The 24,200-nt window shown below is 35.1% G+C and overlaps 1 protein-coding gene across 1 annotated transcript; it reads left to right on the top strand.

The window, feature by feature from the left end:
* On the top strand, positions 1-23,280 carry LOC125653848 (protein Wnt-16-like). Its single transcript, XM_048883525.2, has 4 exons — positions 1-140; positions 2,180-2,409; positions 11,101-11,387; positions 22,110-23,280. Exons 1-4 carry the CDS (start codon positions 37-39, stop codon positions 22,572-22,574), a joined length of 1,086 nt encoding a protein of 361 aa, XP_048739482.1. The 5' UTR covers positions 1-36; the 3' UTR covers positions 22,575-23,280.
* Positions 23,281-24,200: the final 920 nt, after the last annotated feature.

The following is a 24,200-nucleotide window of genomic DNA, read 5'->3' as shown; positions in this document are numbered from 1 at the left end:
TATTAATTGTTTTAAACACTGGATTTCTTTAACGTGATGACGATGAGTAGGAAATCTGTCAAGCCTTTCACTTGCATAACACAATTTGTTCTATTGGGCTGGATGTTTATTTCACCGTCATATACTTTCGGGAATTGGATGTAAGTATCATTTATAATTAGTATGATTATTATTATCATTATTATGAGTAATATTTTCATTATCATTATTGATTTCGGTAAATTTATTTAACATCAAAATTACCAGTACACAGAATCAATTAGAAGTCAGACTGGTGCATGTTTTTGTTGCGTTTTAGATAAGAATTTCAAGAAATATGAATTTTCATAGGGCGTCTAAACGTCAAAACAATCAATAACTATAATTAATAGGTTTATTTGATTGATCTCTTGAATATTCGCAACAATAAAAAATAACAAAATACACAATTTGTGAGGGTCTTCTTTTTCTTTTTCTTTTTCTTTTTGGGGCCGAATAATTTAAGGCACGTGAGCGCGTGTATAGGGCCTCTTATTGCTAAGTACCCTGTTTACCCGTCTCGTGCGGAAATTCTTCACTTTGTCGACCCAGTCGTTTTACCCAGCCCTTAGGGTGCTGGCAAAACATGAAATCATTAATCGTTAACATGAATGGTTTCAAGTTGATAAATTTGACAATTTACGGGTAAACTGACAACGCGTGTAAGGGCTTAATATATTTTAAGTCACATTTCGGGTGCTAATAATTGACACTGGAGGACTAATTTGTATCTTTCTTGACATCAACTGTAGCGGGTATGGAGATCGGAATAAAGTGAAATATGCAGAGTTTCGCTTGTGTGCTTATGTCTATCGTTGTTTTATAAATTTTCTGCACCAAGTGTTTATTTTTTGATTGCAAGTGATACTAGAGACCAATGTAAGGGGGTTTTTTTCGCTGAAGAACCTATGTATTTCAGCGTACATTTTACTTATCAGTTGATGTGTTTGTCGTAACGTTAATGAATAACAGGTGTTTAGTATGGAGATATATAGTAAGTCACTGGAAACCTTATTTCGCATATTTAGACACGGCTAATTCACTTTTATGCAAAAGATAATGATTGAAGATCTGTGCTTGTTGTCCCGGAATTTGACAAGTTTTCTCGACTCGATGCATCGAAAATTAGAAAAATAAAAACTCGCAAATAAATGCACGTAAAAATACACCCTGTGCATATCAAATGTGCACATTTACCTTTTTAAAGGAAAATTATAACTTTCTTACGGAACAAAAACGCAATCATTTTGAATTCACGGTCTGCAGTCGACTGACATCATTAATATAATTTCAGCATGGGCTCGGCTTACAAGCAATGGAAATTGATTTGTTAATGTGTCCATGTATTTGACGAAAATATACATTTGTTATCTGCATTTCACAATAACATTTTACACAAATAAACTCAGTGTCTACATAACCGTGAATGCAATTTACAGTGTGCATGATATCTTAATTTCAAAACGTGCACTTAGCACATGTCACAAGAGAACTTTGATGCACCGCGACAAGTAACTGTGGTGATCTTATCAAGCATGCTCGATCGATGTAGATAAATATGAAGTTTCTATGTACATGGAAATAATTTTCAGGGATTTTACATCAGTTTTGAAATTTCATTAAAGATTTGGCAAATATCTCAGGATAGCATGTATAAGTTGTATTATGTAATGACGTTTTAATTTATAACAGGCTTCTGTAAATGTTCATGATTTGGGAGGGGTGTTTCTTTTATCATTATAAAGGCTGGAATTTTTAGTATTATTTATAACGTTATATGTGATAATGTTTCAACAGTCTTAAAACAATATCTTAAAACCGTCATTCGTTTAAGAAATAAATTTCATTTTTGAAAATATGTTGGCGTATAATCTTTGATGCTTCATGTCGGCAAACTTGAAGAAGCGGTAGCCCTTCGTGTAAAAGTACGCAGGTTCGAAGCGTTGCAATTCATGCGCTCCTGTATTTTCAAAAACGTATTTTTTCCCCTTATATCCAGCCGTTGAAATAGACATACGCATGCACTATATTTATCAAGATCAATACGCGTTGTTTACAACTGCAACGCATTTATAAGGAAATACTTGTCACTATAATTTGTAAAGATATCAAGGGCAAAACATCGGAAATTTCATTTTGATGAAATATTTTTTATCTTTAGGTACCTTGGCGTGTCTTCGGTAACAGCACCAAAAGATACTTTCTGCAGCAATTTCCCTGGACTGGTGGACAAACAAAAGACGTTATGTGTACAGAACCCCCAGGCGCTGCGAAGCGTAAGAGAGGGGGCCAAAAAAGCAATTTACGAATGTCAGGCGCAATTTCGTAACGAAAGATGGAATTGCACACTTAGTTCAAATTATTCCATATTTGGACATGTATTAAGGAAAGGTAATTTTATATAGTTGTATACAAATCATATATGTTATAATTAGAATTTCCTTTGAGTTATAATTACGTGTAGTAAAGTTACACGCTGTGGGTCGCTTTCAGTTGCTTTGTGTAAACGCTTGATTCCAAACAGACAGTCGGTCCACGAAAAACCGGACAATACGATCTTTTTATACCCTAGACCCTGGGGTTATGGCGGTGCCACAGTAGGGGTTGAAAAATTTACATAAGAGGATGTAGTAATAGTCTTTAAAAATCTTCTAAAGAACCGAAAGAGCATAATAAACATCTTCATGTTGTGCGAATTCAGGTTTGTTAACCTCATGACTACAGGAGGCAGGCGACATGAAAAATGACAGTTGTAATCATATGATTTTCTGAATATTGGAAAAAGATATCATTATCTCGAAAATAAAGAAATTTGTAAATAACATGTAGCATATTTGTAAGATATCTCAGAAAAAAAATCATTTTAGATCCTCAGGTACAATGCATGGAGATAAATACACTGTATATACATTTGTATATGCTACATTTCCCACGCTGTTACCTCTCGGGTGGGGGTGATAGCTAACTGTTTATATGCTTACTGTCAGAGTCGAATGGGAAAAAAAATTGCAAGTATTGGGATAAAAGGAACTTTTATTTGCTTGCGAATAGACAAAGTATTCCAGCTATTTAAACTTTCTCAACTTTCAATAAAAACATATTTGACCACTTTTTTCTTCACTGATATTTAAAACAAACATGGGTTCTCGAGTCCCCGGGTTGCGAATCTTTGATGTAGAATATTTCGGACATTAAATGCTGTTCTGTTGAATTGGGGGCTGGTGGAAAGGGACAATAAACGTCCACGCTGGCGCTCGTCTCTCCCCCCTTCCGCGCACCTGCCAGCCGAGTAACGACTCCTGCGCAACAAAATGATGATTGTTGAGGAATGTCTCCATGCAGTGAAAGCTTGGTCTCTGTTTGTATCAGCCAAATATTGCTTTTCGGGGCCATGTAGGAAATGCATTATATATTGACTTGTCATTCTTGTGTACAGCGACAAATTGACCATAAAAGCAATTTCTCAAGTTTTATTAGAAGGTGAATTGTGCCAAATATTTTGAGCCTTTGTATGCAAGTGTATAAAAAGTTTTAACAACTTGACTTTCTTTTTTAATGATTTTAATTACTTTCACATTAATTAGCTCTATTGTTTAAAACAAGGCCTAGCTGATTCCCCGACTGTATGTGCACTGTACGTGGTTATATATATTTATAATTTTTTTTACGTTTTAGCATCTCTAGTAAATATGTATGTCTTTTTCTACTCCGTCAACTTTAATCAACCCCAAACAACAAATAAGGTAGTGGAATATCATAATGAAGTTACTCAAATAATGTATAAGGATGCTTTCAATTGCGAGCAGAGAATGTCATCCATCAAGGAATTTCACGTGTAGCATGAAACTACAGTTAAAATCAACTTGTATCAGATTCTAAAATCCGCCTTGTCACTTCAGAATTAAATGAGCGTGATTAATATTATGCATTTCAATCTCCAACTTTCGTTCACTTTATCCATCATCAATAGCTAATTTGCATAAATTAATCAGGCGTGAACAAAATTGAACTCATTGACCTGTGTCATCGTTGGGTCTTCCTTTTTGGCATCTCTTTGCCGCCATATCCCTCCGCTGTTGAAAATAATTCACCTTAGGTGTTTGTTTCGGGTGGTACATTTTTTATTTATTGAAAGCTGAAGGAATTCATTTATCTAGTTCGTTGAATATGGGGATCAGTTGTTATGTAAATAAGACTCGCTTCAATATAATCAAGTAAATTTACGAGACTGGCAACCCCGCGACACTTACTTCTAGCAGACGACCTGCGTCCTTTGGCGGGAATTAATCTCTTACAGCTACTGATAGCAGACGTAATACACCGAGACGCGATTGTAGATCAAACTCTCAAAACATCGTAAAACTGTTACCTTTTATCACACCATGTAAAATTATCACCACGATTTTGAATTAGAAAAATGAAAACAGTAGAAAAAACAGTGTAAATCTCAAAGATATTTCATTCGTTAGCCATAGCATTCATTTGATTGTATATGCATGTATATTGGTTTGTGCTTGACACTAGCTATGTTTGACGGTGTACAGTTCAAAAAGGTCCAATTGTTTATCAGTGCAAATGGAACTAGGCATCACGCAGTCATTCAATACAGCCCCACCAACAAGCGAGCTAACAAAAAAGATGTCTAAATCTTTGTTATATTCTGCCTAACATGGAAACCCTATGCTCCTTATAACACTGACATATAATTTAGTCTAGCCTAAAAAAACATTTTGACCTTGACCTTTCAGCCTTCGATCAAGGTTTCTTCTCGCCAACTACGTAACAGTATTGTATGTATTGGTACAATTTCTCACCAGAGGGCGCCCTACGCAAGCTTCACTCGGAGCGTAGCGTAACCCCCTCTGGTGAGAGAATGGTATTGGTAGACACTGTGAGTGTGTGAGATCAAGCTCGACGAGAGGGAAAATGAAACCTGATGAAGATAAATGAATTTGTTATGCCTTAGTCCACCTTAAACACATTCTCGGATAATTTTGTTGAAACCGGAGAAGTTGAAGATGGTTCATCAAGTGACACCTTCGATTTTGTTGCAAAAATGTCATTTTAGATTTGGTAAAAAATTTGATACTACAATGAATTCTTTTACCTATGAATTGCGTTTTTATCAAGTGCACTGTACATCACAGTCAAGTCATGACAGAGTAAGAAAAAGATTGGACGAAAGAAAACAGGGATGTGGGCTAGTTTTCAATGATATCGTTGTGTATAACCTACTCAAGGTCAACGTTATGAATGAAGTTTAAACAACAGATGAAAGTGAAGAGAATATACACTGTTAAGTAAAGCATTGTGGTTAAGTGAGACTGATCTGAAAACACAGTCACTGCACATCGTCGGTATATACATGTAAGCGAGACATGAGGGCCAGAGACGAAATGAAAGTAAAATATAGTCTGGACAAGCTCCCTGGGGGCACAGATGAACAGACCAGCAAATGGCGGATGGACGTTCACGCTATGCTAAAGAGATGTGCAAAATGTACATTTTGCATCAGGTTCCCCTTTCCCGTGTTTCCTCGGGTTTTATTTTATTCCCTAATACGCTAAGACAAGTACTCAAGGAATTTCTCATTTTTGATTTCCTAATACATGTGTGTTAGAATAAGTCCCAAAGGATTTTCGGTGTTTGATTCCCCATATCCCTTTTTTTTTAAAAAAAGTTTATGGAGTGTTTGGTCCTCAAATTCGCTGAAGATACGTTTCAGAGGATTTTTTGTGTTTCATCCCTAATACCCTGAAAAAAAGTTCCAAGGGATTTCTCCCGTTTGGGTCTTTAATATGACGAAATATAAGTCCCGAGGGATTCCTCGTGTTTGATACCCCTATACGCTAAAAATAGTTCCAGGTGATCCTTCGTGTTTGGTTCCCAAATACTCTAAAGAAAACGCCCATGGGTATTTCCAGTTTCCGTGTTACGAAAAAGCAGTAGGGACAATCATAATGTGACCTAGCATGGACCTGGGATATTTCTCCAGCTCTCGGGTGGAGGATGAGAAAGCATTATCCTGTATAGGAGGAGCGCTTCTTGCAACTTTTTAAATCGTAAAACATTCGCGAATTTGACATTTACATTCACAATTCGAAATGAGCTGGTGTCGTTTGTCTGTGACTGACATTAAATTCATACGCGGTAAATTGAACACGATAATGAGCTGCCTTCTCTTTGGTGTAGATATAAAAGTTAAATGATTCGTGGACTGATCTGTTTCTCATTAGTGTGCGAATGTTAGCAGAGGTAATCCTTCTCAATAAAACTCTATTCATATTCGGTTTGCAATTGTCGTCATAAAACGTTTTAATTTCCCAAACAGTGATGCATGAAATAGAATGGAGAAACAGCTTTCCGAAAATTCATCATCTTTGGTAACGTTTTGTAAGAGAAGATTATTATCAATTTTCACTCTGACCCATGAAAATAAAACCGAATTTATGGCGATCTGTTGTATAGAAAAAGAATGGATTATTTATTTATTGGTGTATACTAAAGTAAAACAAATTACGGGCGGAAGTACCACTAATTCTGCAGAATTGAGAAAAATTTTGTAAGAGGGGACACGTTTAATTCATTGGAAATGGTTTCAGCATCTGAAAGAAACACAAAGTTTCTTGTATTACTGAAAGAAATGAAATCATGGTTAGTGCATGAAATAGAATGAAATCCAATGCTGGAATGTTGAATTTGCAAAGACTTTTTGCAATGTTTTGTGAAAGAAAATCAAGCAATCTTTGCTGAAGAAAAACGTTTTATCGGTCGACGATAATAGTACCTATGCATGTGTTTCTTCGAGAGAACACCGACTTTGAAAAGGTAAGGGGAAGAGGTTTTCGGAAATTCTAGATCTTTTTATCTCTTCCTAAAAGACAACAGCGAAGAAAGGGGTCTATCACTTTCAAAGTAAAGCAGAGTCTTTTGTACGATGCAATGACGTAATTCCTGGACTGCTATTATTTAAACAGAAAATTGCGTAACATTTGTCCATCAAAGAGAAAATACTAAAATAATATCACTAACAAAAGTGTTATGTTCTCTGTGCGTCCTTTGTATATATACACAAATACATATTTACTCCCTTTCTATAAGAAATAACTCTTGAGGATAAAAAAAGCAAAAAATATATCTTTCATTTTTTTTTTCGACCTGTTATCAACGAGAGATATCATTTTAATGTATAGGTTCACAGGTCTTAGAATTTATGATGAAAGTTTAGTTTAGCGTTCATCTCCCAGAAAGTGTTTGAATTGCAGTAAAATATAAATCCATAAATTTCATCGGAGCTTATCATGTAAATATATCTCGTTAGATGGTCAAAGGATGTTTTGATATTTTTCCTCACCAATAGTCTGAAGAGCGTACAAAGATGTTTTCTTCATAATCACTATAACAATGTCTTAATTTTCTCCTTTATCATAACAATATTATGTGCTTGAAATATCTTAGATGCATCTCCTTTTTATAAAATGCAAAGATGATACATGTTGATTTCATCTCATTCCTTTCCATTAATCACAGCAGGAAACAATTTCAGGCGGTTTGATAACGGTTTTAGTTTTTTCTAACATGAATATTTTCATAACTTTGTTCTTTTTGTGATTTGACGGAAAGTTGCTCCCGAAAGCACGTGGTTCTTATTAGAGCTTGTATGTTACCGTTTGACAAGTAATTTGATTTTCATCTAATTCAGAGAGAAATTAAGGAGAGAAATCGTTATCTGATCAGCATTATGCAAGGAGAGCTGAACAATGTGCAGGCGGATACACAGTAGGCATGGGAGAATTTCTGCAGAACATATGTACTGCAGGATTTTATGAGGATGTATGATAAAATAGAATCAGAAATCTTGCGGTTTTTTGTTTTATTAAGTTTGCTCAACACCACTGATTTAATGCAATTAGTTGAAGAAATTTTATATTTACTCCAAGATATAACACCTTTTTTTTTTGGAAAAATAATTTGATGCATACGTATAATGTATATACATGGAATATTTTTTGCATAATTTTAAACTAATTATCATTTTGTGTGTGATTACGTAGTTTTAGTAAATATGAAAATCGCCAAATTCCCCTGTAAAAGAAAATATAATGATAAAAAAAAAAAAGATTATATATTACAATTCAGAAATTGAAAACAAAATGTTGTCTATACACATTTATGTGTTTGAGCTTATGTACATTTTGTTTGTTTACTTATAGGTATTTATATCTAACGATATGGGTTTATAATGAAGATTTAGACAATGCTGGGTCATTGACTTAATATGTCCTTGTTTTGGTAGTACTCTAATAAAAAGAAGTAAAACTTATTTTGATAATTAACAGATAAGTTAAATCGTGGTATCACATATTTCTTGTGATACGACTGTGTACATCTGTCTATACAAATTCTTTACAAACTTTTAAAGATTTTAAGTCCTTGCAAAGTTCTAAATGGTTTAGCTAGTAGATAGATAATGTTATCTTCCCTGTGAACATTTAAAGGAATAGAACAGCCTTCAAGCTTCCTTTGAAATAACGTTCCAAAAACAGAGAGGGGACTAGCTGTGGGTATAAATCACTAGGTCTCTGATATACTAGTGATATCTGACAGAGGTGGATTAAGGACAAAAGCTTTGGAGGGTAGACCACCCCGAAACGAAATCAGAGCCATTATCAGACAACAAACACCCCTTAACAAGTTCACACGCCTACCACAATAGGCGGATCTCGAAATTTGTCTTCAGTAAACTACGTCTTACAATGGGTGGATCATATTATCGGTGTGGTGTGATGTTTGTATTGTGAAGATGCGATCGTGTTTAGTTGTATAGTAGTTGGTAGAACAAACTGTATACATGTCCCGTTGTCTGATATAATACTATATCTATGCCTTTCCCCTTGTTTGATACACCATCCATTCTCTGGTTCTGTTCCTCTCATCCAAAATACTCATCCATGTGACATGCATTACCCATCTTCAAAAAGAAACTTAAATTAAAAACTACTACCGATACAAACGCGAGGTTTTGATATAGGGCAAATTAACGGTAAAAATTCCCAAACGGGTCGGTACCAATTAAATGCTATATCAACCTAAAATCAAAAGAAATTGATGTAAAGAACTTTCTGAAGAGTCTGTAACCATTACCATGAGGAATGCTTTTCGAAAAATGATATTGGTTAACATATGCTCCATACAAATATAATATGCATTCATTTTCACTTGATGCATATCGTATTTGTTCCTCGCTTGTTATTGAATATGACAACACTGTCTGAACAGGATGACCCGTTTCCCAGAAAAGTATCTGCTTCGATTTACAGCGCATGCTTTGGTTGTATTTTATACATTGTATTCAGTTAATCTCCCTCTTTTTACTTTTGCACAAGTGATAATATATGTATGTGCACGATGTATACCAGGCCTGGGGGTTATAAGACCTTTACCGTACTCAAACTCAGTCATTTTTTTTTTTTTGTGTTGTTTTTTTTGAGTACAACTCTGAGCAAGCTTCGAAACATAATCGAAAAATCCTGAGCATGTATTCCATTTGAGTGTGAGAATGATTTTATAAAAAGTTTTATAACCTTCACTTTTGAGTATGAATACGATTTACAGCACAGAGGTAGAGTTTGAGTATGAAAAAAAAAAAACGTGCTCAAAAAGATTTTATAACCTCTAGACCAGAATTACATGACCTTTGGAGTATCTTGGCATTATCCCATTCTTCATTATACATGACCTTTGGAGTATCTTGGCATTATCCCATTCTTCATTATACGGAATATAGTGCTAGTTACGGAAACCTTCAAAAGTTGTTTCCGCCGTATTGCATTCATAAAGATTTGTGTTTCAAGCAACATGTGTAATCGAGATGAAAACCCATACCCTGGCGACTGAGCGACCTAGCTTTGAAACCAAAAATGTTAATTTCACTTGTTTATTATTTCGGTATTACGACAGCTTAACCGGTCCATATTCCGGGTAGCAGGTTTGACATAAAGTTTGGCTGGAGCCGCGTAGAAGGCTTACTGTCGAAAGCGCTGATAAATAGCGAAAAGTTAACATAGAACGAGTTCACGGGATCAAGAGAGATTAGCATAAATTAAGGTGCCAGACACCACGATCGCAGTGTTAAGATCAACTTTAGCGGAAGATTAGGGAATTAACACAAAATAACAAACGGCCTACTTTATAGGGAATGCCATCCCTTGCTTTAATTTTTTTTAAAGATTTATAGGAACATTGTATTACAAAACCCAGCATGTCATAAGAAATGTTATATAGTTAACACGATCCGGGTTCTGAAAGTGTGATCTCAATTTATTTTGATGGATATCAGGTTTATTTTCTTCTTGCATATTGGAAGCATATACACCACTCAAGCTATTGCACTGTATTGCGTACAAAATACGTGTATAATAATAATAATTTATCATTAATTAATAATTAATAATAATAATTATTATTATCATTATAAATTCTTTCTTTTAGACAGAGTAGCACAATTAATTAGTGCCAAATGATTAGTTTACACTGTGGTATTGTCTACAACATATCCACAGACAGATTAATGAAGAATAGAAAAATAGACAGTGTAATATAAGACATATAAGTAAGATATATACACGACATCACGTGGAAAAAAATAAACCTATACATCTCTATATATCACTTGTTTCCGTTATAGTAGTTTTAAATACTATAGATACTATTTTTCGCTGAACTGAACTTCCAGGGTATCGGGAGTGACTAAACTGATGTCGATCTTAGACCAGATTTTAATTATGTTCTCAATTTCCTTACTTTTGACCCTTCATTTTGTCAAAGTATCTTGACATGTTTATATATTGGTAATCCAATCTACTCCTGTTCCGCGGTTTGTGGTCAATTTGATGGATAATGTTTGTCATCCTACACAATAAAATCCTGTAATGCTTGTGTGCTTACTGTTCATAATTCACAGCGCATCGGCAATTTCCTCCCTTAACCTTACTGAAATGCAGTAAATTAGGTGAAAAACAGTTACAATGATATGTTTTAAAATTGAATTTCAGCATATATCAAAAATATTTTATTTTTTAGGTACGAGAGAGACAGCTTTTATATACTCAATTCTAAGTGCCGGTGTCGTGCATTCTGTGACGAAAGCGTGCACGGCGGGAAATTTAACGGCATGCACGTGCGATGTGAGTGTACGTGAAGGCGAACATTCTGTGGAGGGCTGGAAATGGGGCGGATGCAGTGACAATGTTAAATACGGAATTCAGTTTAGCCGACAATTTGTGGACGCGGAGGAAGCGATACGAAATGAAAAGTCTGCCAACATCCGCAATAGAATGAATCTCCATAACAACGAGGTGGGACGAAAGGTAAATTAAGCTTTTTATTATCTTTTTTTATTAAAAAAAAATGGAACATCATATTTGTTTAAAATACCCACGATTCATCGAAGTTTGATTTTCTTTCTTGAACTCTGAAAGGATGAAATTCGTTCTTGTCAGAAACTGGTTTAGAATTTTACATCTATCCACCCATATACCGAATCCTTTAAACATCATATCGAGGAAAATGGTACAATTCTACGATTAATTATATCATTTGATAAATACGTATTGACAAGGAAATATGCCATAATCTTGACAGGTGTCTAAATATCCTGTTCTCAAGGTGACTGAAACGAAAATCTGATATCACCATGAAAACCATTATAATACCACGCAAAATAGGTAAAAGTAATTACACTTCCGAAAAAACGTCCCACTGTACAGAATGAAAATACGGTGTTTATGTCATAAAATTGCCGAAAGCGCGAGTTGTCTGGAAGAGATCAACTTCAACTTATGCAATATAGTAAAAATGCATTCCTTAAATTAGTTTATGTAGTTTTAAGCGGTTTTATTTTACCAGAGGGTAAAATATTTCTTGATATTCGATTTTTCCTATAGGATGTTTAACACAGCGTCTGTTAGAAAACATCTCTAATATCATGCATGTCTTTGTTCAAATTTTCAAAATTCAAATATATCAAACACATTTTGAGTCAAAATAATATTTTATGCAGAAATCAAATTATATATAATACTTGCGTGCATACAAGAATGGATGCAAATTCTATCTATCTTCTTAGGCATAACGTTTAAATACCGCTGATACATTTTCACAACTCAGGTCATGTCGTACACAAAACTTCATTCGGGGGGAACCTTGAAAATGAATATATAGTCAAAGATAGAAACGATGCATCTTTTATCATATTTCAAATATTCCAAACGCTTACGTGTATGTAATTGTATGAGGAATATATCTGATGATTTTATTGTTACAACCATTGCCTTTATACTTGATGTCAATCTTGAATTTCTTTGATAGACTACCTTACAGCTAGCTGCAGAACTGTAGCTCTTTGTAAAAAATATCTGTTCCGTCACAACATTTTTACAGAGCTACAGTTCTGCAGGTACGTTACAGCGTATGTATTTTGAATTATGACGGAGTTGTCAATAGTTAATGTGATTAATTCTATAGTGTATTAAGAAGGGGTGTATTGCAGGGGGGGGGGGGGGGGGGGGGGTAAGGATGGCCCCGATTAAGGATGCGTGAACGTGGACTATTCACTTCCTGTTCATTAACTCTTATCTGACGTGATATCACAAGGATTTTTTATTTATTATACATGCTTTATTTATAGTAAATGTTTGTTTAAGTATGTTACGATCAGGAAAAGATTACTGATAGGTAAGAGGACTCAAAGGTCAAGGTCATCTCGAAATAACGACCTCTACATTTTCTTTAGAGATTTTGCGACAGAAAAACTTGAATATAATTTTCCATCACATTGCGTAGTAAATATGTGATTGGAAATTCTTCAGAGGAAAGACATTTATGGTATTTGAGTTAACTACATGTAGGTCAAGGTAACACAGAAAATGTGACTTGCATTTTATGACACTACACCACCATTAATTGTATGGTCTGTGTACAAAACCCCTCCTTTACAAAGCTAGTCACAATTTTGCACTCATGACTGGCATTACAGAAGCAATTTTTCTTTTCAATAAAGATATCCTTGATCTGGTCATTTTCGTTCATAAAGAAGATATTCAGCATCGAATGTAAGAACACAATGAGTGGTGTTTTAATGGGAAATCCTATCATTTTCAATGTGTAATAAAATCTTGATGGTTTTGTTTCTTCCACCTGGAACAAGTATATCTCATGAAAAAAAAGTAGATCTTTGAATGAATTTTATCTTATTCCACGTTAAGAATTTCTACGGCAGAATCAGTAATAAAAAGTCTCACGAGATTCATTTTTTTTCCCTAGTGTAGCAATGCATTGCATGGCAAAAGACGTTCAATGGCTTCTATGCTAGATGCATCATTTGTCTGTTGTAACGTTGGTAAATGGAACTTGGAGGAATGATTTAATTGAAATCATGAAGATTGTACAGTGTATTCATAATAGAAAGTCGTTATGACTGTCCGGGCTGCGCTGTGTCCGGACAGCGATGTTCCACTGTTTCAGACAATACACATTCACAATAACATCACGAAGTGTTCCTATGCAGTCAGTGCTTAGTTTCTGATCGCTAGCAAACTCGTATCTTATTTTTTTATTTAATTTTCAATGAAGTAAGGTGTGACCCTAAATTACGACGTAGCCCTTTTAACACTTCGTGATATCACACGACGAAACCTAACTATGTGGCAAAACAGTTTTGTCAGAAGAAATTAGAAATTATGTGTAAATCTTTTGGCGCGATGGTATTAAATTTATAATTAAACACCTTAAAGCAAGAAATCTGTGGTATTTTCTTTTCTGCAGGGGATTACAGTATTTACAAATTTTCATTGAGTTCAAATTTTCTTACACAAAAATCTTCATGAGAAAATATAAATCCAGGCAATAAATTACCGAGAACAGGGGGCAACAATACCGTGAAATGCGAGGAGGGTAAAATATCGGAGAGGCGGTCCGCCGGAACAGATTGGGATTTTGTGATTAAGGTCCTAATAGTACCCTCGATTGTCCGCCTTTTCCTCGTTAGAACAACCTGACACCCGAATGCTACCGTTCCTGGGTCAATCCGATACATATAATTATCTGTTTTGTTAAGAAACTGATATCATATTCAGCGTGGAGAAAGAAAGGGGGTTCGTTTCTGATGATGTCTGTGTAACGAGAATTGCAGTACGTATATCATTCCTAGATAGGGGCTGCTTGTCATCTGGGGGACCACTTAAACATTCAGACTCAATTCGAGATACTCTCAGTTAAAAGCATTGTCGCAGTTTGATGTTATCTAAGACTGTGGATGAGTTCCTGCTTAGATAACGTAATTAGTTCAGGAATCAAATCTCGATACATATATGGCATAAATAGACGCGATTCAGTCATACACGTATATTTTCCTACATTGAAAATTGCCGTCGTCCGTCGGACGATTGAACAATTATGAACATACATGTATTACATTTTTTCGCAACATCATCAAATTCTATACGGGGTCGTTAATTGGTCTGAAATCTCATCAATACTCTTCTTGTTAGGAAAATACATTAGACTGTCTGAAAGTCTTAAGGTTTTTTTTTTTCTAAGTGAAAACTATCTTTTACAAAGGACAGTTTCAGAGAGATCACAAGAGATGGCTGAATGGGATTAGATTCTATCATATCAAAACCAACCGACCATTTTTTTTCGTCTTCTTTTTTCCTGATATTTTAATACTAATCTCCGTGCAATTTACCAGTCGGGTTCGATTTATCATTTTGTTTAAACGTGGAAATGATCAGAAGGATCTCATCCGCTCAAATCCAAATGCACGGGTAGTCAAAAACATGAGAGAGTGTTGAAGACGAGAGATATATATCGGTGAACAATTACAGAAGTGTTTGAAGATCTCCAGATAGAATCGAACAACGAGGTATTTGTTAGGTATCGTCAAATCATCTCTCTAAACACGTGTCACATCTGCTACGGGTCAAAGCATAGTTGTGGTTACTTATAGGATGAGACAGTTTGGAAAAAAAAATGGCTCTTTTCATTCACTGAACTTCAATTGAACTTGCATATATTCATACGTGACTTTTTCAGTGTTATCATTTTAAGGACTTTTTTAATGCTCATACACATTATCAAACGGTTCTATAATGTTCTGTTTTACAAATGGTTTTTGTGGTCAACGAAAATAAGAAATTCAAGTAACTATTTCAGACTTGAAATGTTTTTTCAACAAAATCACTGTCGGTTTAAAAAAAATCAAAATTAAAATATATTTAAATATGGGCAATCCTTTGATGTGTCCTACCAAAGTCATTCATATCTTGAATAAAAACGCTATTTACACCGCCATTCATAAAATAGATTCTAACAGGCTATTAATAATTTCCGGAATTCAAATAAAAGACATAATCAAATATATCACATCTACATGTATATTACTATCACCAAATACATCTGAACTCTTTTCAGGTATTTTTCTGAAACACCAAGGGTTAGGTTAAATTATCAAAAGCACAAAAGAGCTTTCATAATAGGGGAGAGAACCCAAGTGTTTATTGGTATGGTGCTAAATATGACATTTTACACGCCGTCGCGTTTCTAAGGAGGCATGCGGTGTTCATCCCCATATCGCTCCACAGGGACACAGACTAAGTCAATTTGAAAGATGAAAGGGAAAATATTTCTATTTAACAGAGTTATAAATACTCGTAAAATAGCCCTGTATAGACGGCGATAATTCGGACTCAATCGGTGACCAGTAGGATAACTTCAGACCATTGATTAGGGCTTTGGGGAGATTTATTTTGCTCCGTTTCTATACGTTGCAGTTCGTAAGGGTCAAAAAGGGAGATATGCATCAGTGAATTAGAATGATTTCAAATATTGCTATTGATACATTATATGTATCCTCTCGTGTGGCCCCTTTCTGGGCCCGATCCATCTCCTGTTTGATAGATTGGCACAGAGGCGCTATGTTTGATTACCCGTATTTGTATGATAATTAGGATTCCGAGACAAAACGGTAATGTCCATATTCTTTTCCTTTAAACTTCCGTTAATGTTGAATTTGTATGTTATAAAAAAATATATTACAACCAATAGAGAATAGAAGTTTGAATATTGTTTGTATACCCCTTTTCATGTTCTGCAGTATAGAGAGGTGAGGGGTGCTATCATGTGCTTGTTGCCAACAATAGACCAAAGATCAAATAAAGTAGGCAACCATAAAACTCGTTTTAATTATTGAATAAAACGACAGTCCCGTCTGCCAATAGTTTTGCTCGGAAATTTATTCCGTCCGGGAAAGCTCGTTTGTCTGGTTCTAAATTATACATTGGCGAATTTATGATCTATTGGGGTAGAAAACACGCAATTGGCTGTAGACACAGTCAAATTACTGTAATTTCAACGATGAAATCTTACGCAACTGAGTATCCAAAAGCCCTTTAGAACTAAACTGCATCGTTCCTATTTCGCTAAACGTTTTATAATTATAGAACAAGATGGATAAAAAGGAAATTCACGATTGAATAAAGACAAACTCCAACGTTATGCATTTGTTATTCTTGAAATATGTGTAACTCTGCACCGTTCAAATTGTTCAACTTCCTGTAATCTGTGGGTAATGTCGTGATTAATACAATCCTACAAGGCTTCGCTTCTTCATCTAGGTCCAGCGTCTTGTCCATTTAAGTTTGCAGGCGCCTAGGGTTACAAATTAAAATATGTTTGCTTTTGCATTGCAAGGGCATATTTCTGCAGACGATATATTCATGTACATACTGTATGTATAGTTAACGCTATTTAATTCAGACTTTCTCCGGCAAAAACAATAGAAGTGCAAATTATTCTAATACAAGATATTTCATTGACCAACCAAGGGCCCTGGAAGGTATTGTTAACAAAGTAAAGTATAATTTAAATATTATTTCACAGAGATTTAACTATATTGTATACTATATAATCATAATCAGGCGTCACCGTACACATGTACCAGTAATAATTCAGAGAGAGAGAGAGAGAGAGAGAGAGAGAGAGAGAGAGAGACTGAGAGGGCGAGAGAGACAGAGACAGAGAGAGAGAGAGACTGAGAGAGAGACAGAGATATGGAGAGAGAGAGAGCATGTAAAGCGAGTTACATATTACGTATACATGTACCTATATATCATTACATTAGTTTGAATGCACATATGAAGATGAACGTGGATGTGTGATGGATTTGGGTGGTTGTTCGTCTTCAGAAACACGTATTGAGTTATCATCCATTTTCTTAATTTTTGTTTAATCTGTGCAGACAAATAAATTTGAAACTTACGAAAACCGCCCCTTATTGTCAAAAAGTGCGAATTACGCAAGGCGTGCGAAAGGCATTTAACAAATGGAAATTTTAATTTATTTATTACTGCACTCCGCGGACCCTTGCATGCATGCTTCGAGTGGGATTAGAATTGTTGTTTACCTGGGGGAAAAAATCGACAGGAATTTCCAACATTGTATTGATCATCATGTCTTAATCTCACTAAATTATCTGCATATTTAAATTACTTTAGAACAGTTAGAATCATTGTATTCATCCGCGCGTCAAACTGATGAAGGTCACGTGGTTCACCAGGAAAAGAAGACATACCGTTTCCTGTCTTTATCAACAATGCCATTTCTTGTTGGTAATAAATCCGTGATGTATCGATATGTCGATTTAGAATTTGAAAGTAGAATATGATCAATTTTATATTTTGTTGTTTATGAGAAACACGCGGGAGGTCACCGCAACATTTTGAAATAAACATAACCACACACGGGACGAGGGTAGTGATTTGCCATTTCGCTTTGTTTTATTGGATTTTTAGTATCCATTTTAAATTCATGATTATGGATATCTAAAACAAAAGAAAAATACTTTCAAAAAAATTAACATTTTTTTGTTTTAAAATTCAAAAGGCAGTTATAAAGAAACAATAATCAGAAATGAATCTAAAATGAATATATTTTTGTTGAAAATTTATCTGATTTACTATCAAATCAATCATAAATATCAGTGCGCTGATTTGACTAGGGAAAGACCCTTAAAAATTCTTGCAAGACATATTGTAAACAAACATAATCTCATGAAAGAGATATATATTGGCAGAAGATTCTGAACAATTTCAGAACCCTTATTATCAGAGGTTACATGTGCGTGAACCTTCCGGATTTGTACAAAACCCACCAATCTGACGTGTTGGGTGAGTCACACTCGATTCACACAAACAAGTATTCCATCTTTCAATATCTGATTATTCATTCATATAATTATCTACCGTATAGTTGTTGCACAGTGATTTTCACAATGTATTCAGCGAAGACAAAATGAACTGGGCCTTTTTTCACCTTCAGACTTCATTTACATGCTTGAATACATGTGGAACATACATTTTGTTATTATTGTAAAAACGGTATTTATAAGAGAGACACTTTCTACAACAGTTCATGCTTGTTTTCATATGTATTCTGTATAACGAATTTTGATGAACATCCATGTTAATGAAGACAGATGATGATGCCGGTAGCTGATGCCACTTAAGCGTCGTCAATTATATTTGTACATATATAATTATATGATCCACTCTGCGGGTGAATGGCATCTTATAAGGTATCGATAATACCGTTACGGTAAATATCGAAATCACATTGATGATACGTGACGGCATGTCGAGGATACGTAACATCAAATTGATGATATGTGACGTCACATCGATGATGCCGTTGTCATATTGTAAATTATGTGCTTACTTCCACCCAGTAAATCTAAAAAGTACCATATGAAACCTTGTCCATACATATCGATATACCAACTGTGCTGTTACAATAGATATCGAAATGACATTGATGATACTGTTACTGTAGATATCGCAACATATATCGATGATACCATGCTTGTAGATGTTGAAACGATACAATGACTGTGATGGAAATCGAAATCTTTGATATCGTTACTGTAGATGTTGAAACGACATTCATGATTTAGTTGGAAAAGATATCGATGATACCGTGACTGTAGATATCGAATCTACACCGATGATCATTAGTACAATATTGTGAATTGATAACAATTGTCGAGGAAACTCACAGTATGGGTCATATGTCTCCAGAAATCAGATGATCGAAATTTGTCTTTAATATTTCAAAGTGCTCTTTCTCTTGAATAAGGACAGGGGTTGAAGAATATGTGAATACTAAGCCCCCTTTTGGTTTTCTTCTTCTTCTTTTTTTTTTTTTTTTTGGTTGTTGTTGTTAAATTTGCATTACATGAATATTTCGTTCACAAAATTCTTTCTTGGTTGATTTTTCTGAATAAGCGAAGCTATGTTTACTTTTAATAAATTTCGTTTTTGAAAATTCATGAGGGAATGAACTGCGAGTCTTCACGGCGGCATACGTTTCACTGAAGCACTAACGCTTGTATATTTTTAAATTTACATTCTGTCTTCATGTATGTACGGATTTCCAAGAGTTAAAATCGAAAATGTTTATCAGGATTCATTCGCGCAAGGTTTACAACTGTAGTGCATTCATGAGGAAATGAATATCACTACAGTTGGTAAAAATATTAAAGGCAAAATCATTGAAAATCTAAATGTATTTTCATTAATCAGTTTCATTGAATGTTAGCTCGATATTGTCTCTCTCTCTCTCTCTCTCTCTCTCTCTCTCTCTCTCTCTCTCTCTCTCTCTCTCTCTCTCAGAAAATAGCAAATGAAATTTAGACAATTCATCACTTTGGAAACCACGGCGCATGTGAATCGTTTCATGCTTTGCGGGTCGGGTTAATTTCTTTGATACAAGCTATTTCTTTTAATGTTTTGTATGACATAATCCCCGTTTTGTTATTATTTTGTTTTCTTGTTGAATTACTCGTGATCTTGCAGATAGCTTCTTTGGCTTCTTAATCTCATTTCCACAAAGTGATTGTGAATCTAAACCTTTGAATCAAAAGACATATAAAATTTGATAATGTTCATGTGTTGTGCATACAAACAAGGGCTTTGTCTCTTTATTCAACATAAATAAACGTTACTGTAATCATTCGTCATGTAATTGTGAACAAGACTAATTTTTCTTCTTAATCTCTTCTTACTTCTTAACAGAAAGTCACGTGATAAAGATTACGTTTTCGTTAGTTAAGTGCGACAGTATCATGCTATAATATCTACATGCATTGATATTTTGAACCACTTTGCAATATACGTTTTCACTTTCTATGAACAATATATCATCAAGGCATTCAATATATAACGATCATATTTCATAAACAAATAAATGGATGGTTCAATTTTTGTAACCATGGTATTGTTTTGAAGAGTTTCTCAAATAGAAATAATCCACCATGGAAATTTACAGGATTTTGATTACAGCTTGTTAGATCTTGCCTTGCATTTTACATTTAAGTCTAAAAGCCTGATGTAGGTCACCTTAGTGAAACGGGGGACCTTTTGCTATTGGTCTGCTTCCGTTGTTGTGAGGTGCCCATTAACAATTGAACATTTCTAACTTCTTCTTGGTAACTACCCTTCCAATTCTGCACCCGCGGGGTCATAGGGACGGGGCAAAAACTGTCAAATATTTACCAATTTTCAAAACTCTTCTCTAGAACCGCAGATCTGTAAGAAAAACCAAGGCAGTCATGAAGGCCAGGACGATTTCGAACTCCATCAAAATTGTAGATTTCATGATCTCCAGGGTAGAGGTTCTGACTCCAGGGCGGGACCAAAATTGGCATATAGTGTTTATGTGCAAAACGTTAGATACATATGTAACATCTTCTTTAATGCTATTGATACTAAATTGAAACTTAATGGATATTTAGAAGGAGCAGATATCCCTTTGCCAACACTGTGAATTTCGTGATATCTGGTGTGCAAAGGTAGGGTTCATAATCTAGGGCGGGTCCAGAATAGTTATATAGTGTTATATATATATATATATATATATATATATATATATATATATATATATAGTGTTTCATGCCGATTGTTAGGCCGTTCTTGACACATTGATTTTGACTGTGGATAACTCCGTTACCTGATCAAGATATAGGGCTCTCGGCGGGTGTGACCGGTTGACAGGGGATGCTTACTCCTCTTAGGCACCTGATTCCACTTATGGTATACCCAGGGGTCCGTTTTTGCCCAACTCTCTGTTCTGAATTGCTTATAGGAGTTGTGAGATTGATCACTGTTCGTTATCTTCGCCTTTCATATAGCGTAATATGTAGTCTTTCTTCATTATGGACACTTTCAGTGCCTTTGTATTTTTTGTAATGTAAGAACACATCTTGTTTCATACTGCTGCTGATTATTAGAGTTTAGCTTAGATAATTTAGCTTAGAAAAGGAAAATTATTATAAATTTTATAGCCTTTGGGCTAGTTATATTATGAACTAATACTCAGGTTACCGATAAGACCTGTAGGCCTCTGGTATCAAAATATATTTGATAGAAATTATATTTTCATACATTCCTCTTTATACAACTATGAAATAACTTTGATTATCAACAACATATATTTCAGGAAATTATATTTTCTTTTCATCAGTGGAGGATAACTCTTCCAAAACGTCTCAAATGCAAGAAAGATTGGATTCTAATCATTTACCACTCATTTGAATTTGATTTACGTCACTTACATCACTATTTAACAATAAACATTTATCTTGATTTAAATCATTTAACATTGTTCTATGCCCTTTCGTTATATAAATTGAATAATTTACCTTTATTTTCAGAATCCGCAAACACCACATTTTCAAGAATTGCCATAGAGGCGCTCTAATAATAGTATTCCACATATTTTTGCGATGGTGTCTGTTAAAGCAAATTAAACGTTTCTCTTCTTTCTACAGATAAAGGACGTAATCTAAATTTTGATTGATCATTTAGAAAATTTAGCAAAGACCAAAACAGTAGTGATGGATATGTATCAGAAAGCGCTCGCTTTCTTTGTATATACATGTATCTACTATATTCACACTAAAATATCTTTTTTTCTGGACATCTACTTTGCAGTTTTAATTTTTTTTTTAAATGTTTGTTTTTCTTTCTTTTTTTCAACAGATTGTTGCAGAACTCATGAAGTTCAGGTGTCGTTGTCATGGTGTTTCGGGATCATGCGCAGTTCAGACATGTTGGAAATCTCTTTCTGACTTCCGGTCCGTAGGAGACGCTATAAAGAAGAAGTACGAAAGGCCAATCCAAATTGCTAGACGATCTTTGCGAAAGTTAAAAAGAGCGGAGAAAACTAAGAGAAGAGTGCCCATATCTTACATGGAACTGGTCTACGTCCACAGATCACCAAACTACTGCAAGGCAAACAAAAAGAGAGGGATTCTGGGAACGAAAGGACGTGAATGTAACAAATCGTCGTCGGGTTCAGACAGCTGTGACCTTCTGTGTTGTGGGCGTGGCTATAATACTCAAGTAGTGCGATTAGTTGAACGATGTGAATGCAAATTTATCTGGTGTTGTTACGTAAAATGCAAAACTTGCGAAACGCTCCTCGACAAGCACACGTGCAAATGAAGCCGAATCCCAGTATATTACATGTTTTGTGATCAAAGCAATATTCCACCTGAGATAATGTAACAGACGTCTGGCCATATCGCGAATTTCCTCGATAGAACGTTTGTTTCCAATGAATCATCCAAGTGAAGGTGTCGTTACAGGCAATCCATAGTATCCGAATTTACTCGGTAGAATTCTAAATTCTCACAGAAATCGCTGCCTTGTTCAATATTACGCCTAGAAGTAGTATTGGTCATCATGAAATAGTTGTATATTTACAAACCATTGTGACTGCTTTGTGATTTGTGAAACTTTCAACGCTAATTACATTGATATAGATGTATTTTGCTTGATTGGTTCGATTGATGATTAAAATGAAATGTTTCTCAGGATGAACTCATATATTCTACAGTGAATATCACAATATTTATTATTTTCACATTTTGTAATATATTGCTTCCTATTTTCATATTTACATACATGTAAATTACAGCGCTGTTTTAACCTACATGTGTAAATGACAAGCCATTCTAATTGTTACTTCAGCGAAAATTACACTTTCATTTTGCATTGGCGTCGAAGTTTTTGAAAATCTCCATATTGATATGTACATTTTTTTGCTACATCGTGTATTTTTTGTTACAGTTTTATCACAATTATACAATCATCTTATTTGTATGACAATAAATGTGCTTGTGAGTACAAGTAACATTTCCCCTGTTAATTCGCATCTCTTTATTAATGTTATTTACTGTTATAGAGGGCAGTGCATATTTACTCTCATGAACTTGTAATCCCACACTCGCAACATCTCGGGCCTTTCTGGTAAGCTCGGGGGGAAACACCTCGAATGTATTACGTTCACCGGATGTACAACGTTTACAAAATTGATACGTCTTGACCATTGTGTTAGTCACTAATTAGTAAATTAACATGTTTCCAACATACATGTGCTATGGGGGGGGGGGGAGCTCTTTGTTTCTGCCAGTTGGCAAATACATATTCTAAGAAAGACAATTAATAAGTTGTATCTTGATTTGTTAGGAAATATAGGTTACTATATAATACATTGAGTTGGAGATTGTTCTTCCGTTTGCCGGAAAGACCGGGAAAGGCACGATTGATTGAATATGTTTTAAACGTCCGTCTCGAGAATTTATCACTCATATGGTGTCGTCACCATTGCCGATGAAGAGCTGAAAAATTTAGACAATGCTCGGCGCATACAGCATTTGAGCAGGGAGGGATCTTTATCGTGCCACACCTGCTGTGGCACGGGACCTCGGTTTTTGCGGTCTCATCCGAAGGACCGTCTCATGTAGTGGCCTTTTACGACAAGCAAGTGGGTACTGAGGACCTAATCTAACCCGGATCCCCACGGGATTGCATAGTCCCGATCAACAAGTAATGCTGTGACAGTTGCGCAGACGACAGTGCGCTCTTGTTGTGAGCAAGGGACCAGGACTTGAGTCTAGTCCTCGATAAACATAATTCATGTAGATACGTAGGAACTAGCTTGACCTGGACAGTCGCGTGTCTTTACAATTTTGGAAACCGAGGTTCTGTGTCGCTGTAAGTATTGGCAGGGCAAATACCCCTTAATGCTGGATTTCCATGGATAAAAAAAATTGTAGCAATTCTTCC

The sequence above is a fragment of the Ostrea edulis genome, chromosome 7, assembly GCF_947568905.1.
Source record: "Ostrea edulis chromosome 7, xbOstEdul1.1, whole genome shotgun sequence".
In the NCBI taxonomy this organism is placed as follows: domain Eukaryota; kingdom Metazoa; phylum Mollusca; class Bivalvia; order Ostreida; family Ostreidae; genus Ostrea; species Ostrea edulis.
This window is presented reverse-complemented; position numbering and strand designations above follow the sequence as displayed.